The sequence below is a fragment of the Leishmania braziliensis genome, chromosome 12, assembly GCF_000002845.2.
Source record: "Leishmania braziliensis MHOM/BR/75/M2904 complete genome, chromosome 12".
NCBI lineage: Eukaryota > Euglenozoa > Kinetoplastea > Trypanosomatida > Trypanosomatidae > Leishmania > Leishmania braziliensis.
In genome coordinates this window covers 390254-396150 of record NC_009304.2, presented here as the reverse complement: position 1 = coordinate 396150, position 5897 = coordinate 390254, and the positions used below count along the sequence as shown (strand labels likewise).

The 5897-nt window shown below is 59.9% G+C and overlaps 1 protein-coding gene across 1 annotated transcript; it reads right to left on the bottom strand.

The window, feature by feature from the left end:
- Nucleotides 1-2173: 2173 nt before the first annotated feature.
- LBRM_12_0820 (n-ethylmaleimide reductase-like protein) lies at nucleotides 2174-4804 on the bottom strand (the record flags this gene model as incomplete). Its single annotated transcript, XM_001563081.1, has 1 exon — nucleotides 2174-4804. The coding sequence occupies one exon, from the start codon at nucleotides 4802-4804 to the stop codon at nucleotides 2174-2176; it is 2631 nt and encodes an 876-aa protein (XP_001563131.1).
- Nucleotides 4805-5897: the final 1093 nt, after the last annotated feature.

The following is a 5897-nucleotide window of genomic DNA, read 5'->3' as shown; positions in this document are numbered from 1 at the left end:
TGGGGGGGGGGGCTGACTTTTCCGGCTTGCTTGCCGTGCAGAGACAAAACAAGATGGCACCCACTCTGACACGAAGAGGCGCACGCTTCCTGAGGAGAGAGACAGTGAGAGGCGCGCTAACCGCAGTGTGGGCCGCGGGGGAAAGCAGTGAAGGGTCGGCAACAAGGGAAAAGGGAGAGAAAACGCGTAGAAGACAAACCAAAAGTGGCGACCAAGACCGAGCTGCGATAGGGAGGGAAATGGAGACACGTGAAGTAAAGAGAAGACCCCCCCTCTTGCGCGGCCCAGCGCATAGCGAAGTCCGAATACGCGCACCTGCGCAGAGGTACTCGCGATGGGCATCGATCTCTTCTTTCCGGCAGGGAAGGCTGCCTTTCGTTTTCCCTTCTTCTTCGTCCTTCTCCCTCTCCCTTGACTGCGTTGTCACCGTACTTAGGGGTACGGAGGAGGAAAAGGTGGGTGGTGTTGGGGGAGCCATCGTGTTGCTGGGGTAAGTACTTGCCTCGCTGTAGGTGTCCGTGCTTCCCGTGCTCGCTAGCTCTCGGTGTGCGCCCCCCCCCCCCCCCCCCAACTCACCCCTCCGCCTGCGTGCTCGTTGAGTAGGGGAGTGGAAACGACGCGAAGAAGAAAAGGGCAGAAAACAAAGTTGAGCAGAGGCGTCCAACGAAGCGGAGGTGGCACATCGTGGAGTGGCGACAGCGGAGGCAAGACGGACGGGGGAAGGCGAGTGAGAACGACAGAGAGACAGAGACGCCGTGGAAGTAACAACACAGAGCCGATGTCTGAGAGAGGGAGGGGCGCACACAGACAGACACACGCGTGAGTGCATGGAAGCTGAAAGGGAGAAGGAAAAGAAGAAAGTCTGCAAGTCATACCGGGGCTCGAGGCGCTACTTAACAATGGAGAGGGGGCGGGCAGGCAAATCAAAGAGAGAGAGGAGGGGGGTGGGTGGAGACAGACAAACAGACAGACAGCGCAAGCCAGCAAGAAGTGAGGGCAGAGAAAATGAAAACTGAAGAAAGACACGACTTAGGCACATGCACATCCACATCCACATGCACAGGCCTCTTCCTATATGCGCCACATCGGGGCACCACACAAGCGGGAGAGAGACGTGTGGCGCACTGCAGATTGTCGGGAGGAGGAGGAGAAAAAGAGGCCTCCCACAGAGAGAGTGGGCCTGCAGCGGTCTTCTCTGGGAGCTAAAGTGAGCGCCCCGCTGATTATGTGCGCAGTAGTCGAAGCTGGAGTGGTGAGGGCGGGAGATGAGGAGGGACGAGGGCAAAGGGAGACACATTGCTAGAAAAAGGAAAAGGAAAGAGACGGAGGAAGACAAGAGACAGCGACATCGATGCTTGCAAAGGCGAAACAGGGGAGGGGGGGGGGGGAAGATGTCAGCAGCGGACCAAGCGTGGATAAAGCCATTCAGTGGGTTCTGAAGACGCATCCAAGTAGGCACACCGACACACACACACACACACACACGCACACGACAGCTGAGAAAAGATGGCAAAAAAGGGGGGTCGAGGAAAAGGAACGAGACGGGGACGGGGCGGGCGCCTCACATTTCTCGCGCGTCTGCAGAACGAGAGAGAGGGAGGGAGAGGGGTACCGATGCAGCCACCACACTGGAACGCTCATGCACGGCATGAGGAAGGAAGGGAGGTAGAGGTGAGGCAGCGAAGCATTTGCAGATGAGGAGAAAACTGAAGATTCAAAAACAAAGCGAGACAACAATAATGGGCATAGAAGATGACGGCACGCAGAAGACGATGAGGGGCACAAGAACCACAGCTATGGATCGTGCACACCGACTCCTACGACCGCTACCATATCAGGTGTGCACGTCATGAAGAGAGAGAGAGAGAGAGAAAAGCCAGTAAACAAAAAGTAGGCGAATGAGAGAGAGGAGGAGGAGAGAATCATGTGGAAGCGCCCGATTATGAATGTCAGCGTGCACAGTTTACGTCCACATACGGGTGAGCCAGCGAGTGTGTGAGAGGCAGCCAGTGCTGAAACAAAGTAGAGGGAGAGCGCACAGCGCAGGGGCTTCCGTCTTCTTCTTCTCACCTTCAGTCGCAGTGGGTAGGGGGTCCCGCAAGCACAGGTGTCACCTCGACAGTGTTGGCTGGACTACCGCAGCGTCACAGAGTGGCGTCGGATCGCGCGGTTGTCAGGGCGAAGCAAAGCCTGAGGTCCCCGGTTGAACTCCGCGCTGACCGAATGGGCAGCAGTGGAGACGCGCCTGCTCCCGGTGTCCTGCGTAGGGGGGAGTTGACTTGGTTCCTCGGCTGGCCGACTTGACCGCACCGTGTGATTTGTGCGTAGTGGGGGAGTTGAGAGTCGCGCTGTCATTGTCAGCTGCAGCACAAGTGACGCAGTTCAACATCGCAGGGGGGTGGCTGGCACTGTTCTCCGCCGACTGGCGTGCTTTGCCGACCCGTGCCTCCTTCCGCATCTCGGCATACGTGAGATACGAGTCGTAGCCGTCGCTGTCGTGGGTGAAGAGGGTGCACAGGTCCGACTCGTCGGGCTCAGCGCCGTGGATGGCTCGGTTTATTATGTCTGGATTCGCGATTGCACCCAGTGTGATGCACACGCCCTGCACTGCATCAGTCGCTATGCGCTTCTCTGCCTCGGCCAGGCTTATGTTGTCGTCACACAAGACAACGCCGCCAAAGCAGCGAAGGGCCGTCTGCAGGAGGGAAGCCGGCATTGGGCCGTGGTAGTAGCCGTCACTGCCGCTCGCCACGGTAATGTAAGCAATCTTGCGCTCCCCCATATGCGTGGCAACAGTCTCTGTCACCACCTCCCGATCGGTGTCCTTCATCCCCTTGGAGAGGTCCGTAGGTGATATACGCACACCGACACGCCGCCGACCGACGGCCGCAGCCACTGCGTCGACAATCTCGTCCAGCAGGCGGCAGCGGTCGGCAGGCGAGCCGCCGTAGTCGTCATTACGGGTGTTGCTGCATCTACGCAGGAACTGGTCAATCAAGTAGCCACCACCAGCGTGGATTTCGACACCGTCGAAGCCAGCCAGCATCGCGTTCTTTGCAGCCGCAACGTACAGCTGCACAATCCACTTGAGCCTCTCCGCGCTCAGCGCCACCACATCGACAGGGTACGACTGGACCTTTCCGTCCGCGGCGAAGGCGGCTGGGCAGCGGCAGTCAGGTGAGATGCCCTGCATTGTGGGGCCGACAGCCCGCGTGTCTGTGCCGCTGGTAATGTTGCACTGCAGTGTGGCCCAGCCACCGTGGTGCAGCTGGCAGTACATAACGCCACCCTTCTCATGGACGGCATCCGTGACCTGGCGCCATGCCAGCACCTGCGCCTTGGTCGAGATGCCTGCACCCCGAACATACGTGTGGTAGCCAGGCTGTACCTCGCACGGTTCGCTGATAATGAGACCGTAGCTGGCGCGGCGCGCGTAGTAGGCGACCATCATGGCCGTCGGGCACTGCTGCTCGTCGCAGCGCTGGCGAGGTATCGGCCCCATGACCAGACGGTTCTTCATCGTCGTCGCGCCAAGAAGCAGCGGCTGCGATACTGAAACGTACGGACGCCCCTTCGCTGGCATTGGCATGGCGGTGGCGCGCTGGCATGACAAGCGACTGCCTTTACTCCCCTCAGAGGGGATCGTGATGCCCGCCACAACGTGCGGCTCGGAGAAGCTGTGCGGCTCGCAGATGGGGTAGTCAATGTACCCCTTGCTGCCCCGGGTAAAGAAGGTCGGCGCATGGGCGCGGTTAAGCGGGGTGTTTGTGAGCACTCGCCAGACGAGGTCGGGGTTCGCGAGGGCTTGCATGCCGAAGAGCACCGCGTCGACAGTTCCGTCCGCGATCGCCTGCTCGGCCATCTCCAGCGATGTGTACCCGTGGCTCGCCAAGACAGCGCCACCGAAGGAGCGGCGTACCCACACCTCTGCGCTCCCTGGCACATTGGCCCTCGGGTCACCACGGACGACGTCGACGAAGGCAATTTTGCGAGCGTCGAGCTGCTCGCACACGTACGCGGTGAGTGCCTCGGGATGGCTGTCTTTCTGGCCATTGAAGGTGTCCAGCGGGGTCAGTCGCACACCAACGCGATCTGGCTTGATTGCCGCTGCAACTGCGTCGAGGACCTCCAGCAGAAAGCGAGAGCGGTTCGCCACGCTGCCGCCGTACTTATCGGTGCGCTGGTTCGACGAATCCCGCAGGAACGAGTCGAGCAAGTAACCGCCACCGGCGTGAATTTCCACCGCGTCGAAGCCGGCCGCCATTGCGTTGAGAGCCGCGCGTGTGAAGGACTTCACCGCAGCGCCGATCTCGGCCGGTGTCATGGCATGGATGAGCTGTGGGTAGGCCTGAGCCTTGCCGTCACGACTCCACTGCGCAATGCACTGCTCCGCCTCGGGAGGAATGCCCACCGCGGAGGGGCCCATCGGAGCCAAGTCGCCTGACGTGAGGTTTGCCGGTGTGGTGGCGCGGCCTGGATGGTAAAGCTGAGCTGCGATCAGCCCACCACGTGCGTGAACGGCCTCTGTGATAGTGCGCCACGATTCCACCTGTTCTGCCGAGTACAGGCCGGGCTCATACGCGAAGCCTGAGTAGTTGCGCTGAACCATGATAGACTCCGTGATAATCATCCCCATCGAGGCCCGAGAGCCGTAGTACTCCGCCATGATGGCAGTGGGCACGTGGTTGTCATCGGCGCGGCACCGCGTCAGCGGTGCCATGACCATACGGTTCTTCATGGTCGGCTGGCCTACGCGGCATGGCCGGAAAAGGTGCGAGTACACGGTGTGGTTCCCTGCCGACATGGCTGAAAATACAGCGACTGAGGAAGGATGCGCCAAGCGTGGGGTGGTGGGGTTCGTGTGTGGACCTCTGTCAGCCCCTAATGTGAGCTGCAAGCGCGGACGGTGAGTGAAGAGAGCGAGAGAAAGCGAAACGAGCGTGAGAAAGCGCGTGTGTGAGGGAAGAGCGCCTTGACGCATGAAGAAGTCTAAAATGGGAGTGGGGAGAGGGGGCGGTGAAGATGTCTGCGAAGGCAAAAGCGAGAGGGGGAGAGAGGAGAAGCGGAAAACACAAAATGAGGCTCACGGCCGAGTATGTGGGGAGGCGAGTCGGCCGTGAGAGGGCCCACACACACGCACACAAAGAGAAGAACAGTAGACCGATAGCCGGCTGGCTAATGAGGATGAGTAGGCGCAGCGAGGCGCGAAAAGGAAAACTAAAAACTTAAAGGAGGAGGGCAGAAGAAGTGATGACGGGATGGCGGCGATGTACCGCAGCTTTGGGCTTGTTCAGGGAAGCAGCGGTAGAGACGGTGGCAATACGAGGTGCAAGAGTGGGAGAGGGGGGAGGGAGGGAGGGAGGGAGAGACAACTCAGCACACGCCTCCTCTCGATGAGCCTCTCCTCTCTGCCTTTCCTTGGCCCTGTGTCGCTTCGGCCCCCGTTGTGCGACTGAACTCGTGGGTGCGGCTGCGTGCCAGCGAAGGAAGACGGCAACGCGGTAAGCGAGAGGAATTCAACAAAGGCGCACGATGTGCGTGTACAACGTCACGGATGGGAAACTGGAGGAGAGCAGAGAAGCGGGAGAAGGGGGGGTAAGAGACTATGGGCGAAAACACTCCCTGACGAGTAGCATTGAACCAGCGGAGGGGAAGCACAGAAAAAGACTGCCAGTGGGAGAGAGTGAGGGGAGGTCAATGGGTAAGGAAATACGCACCGTACAGGGGGGGAGGGAGGAGGGAGATCACTAGAGAAAAGCGGAAGCAATGCAAGCGCGCGCGCGTGCTCAGGGAGGGGGAGGGGAGAGAGAGAAAACAAACAGTGAAGAAAACTACGCGTGCAACACGCTTTAGATGATAGCCTTGATGTGGGCAGCCTCTCAAGCGCAGGCGGGGAG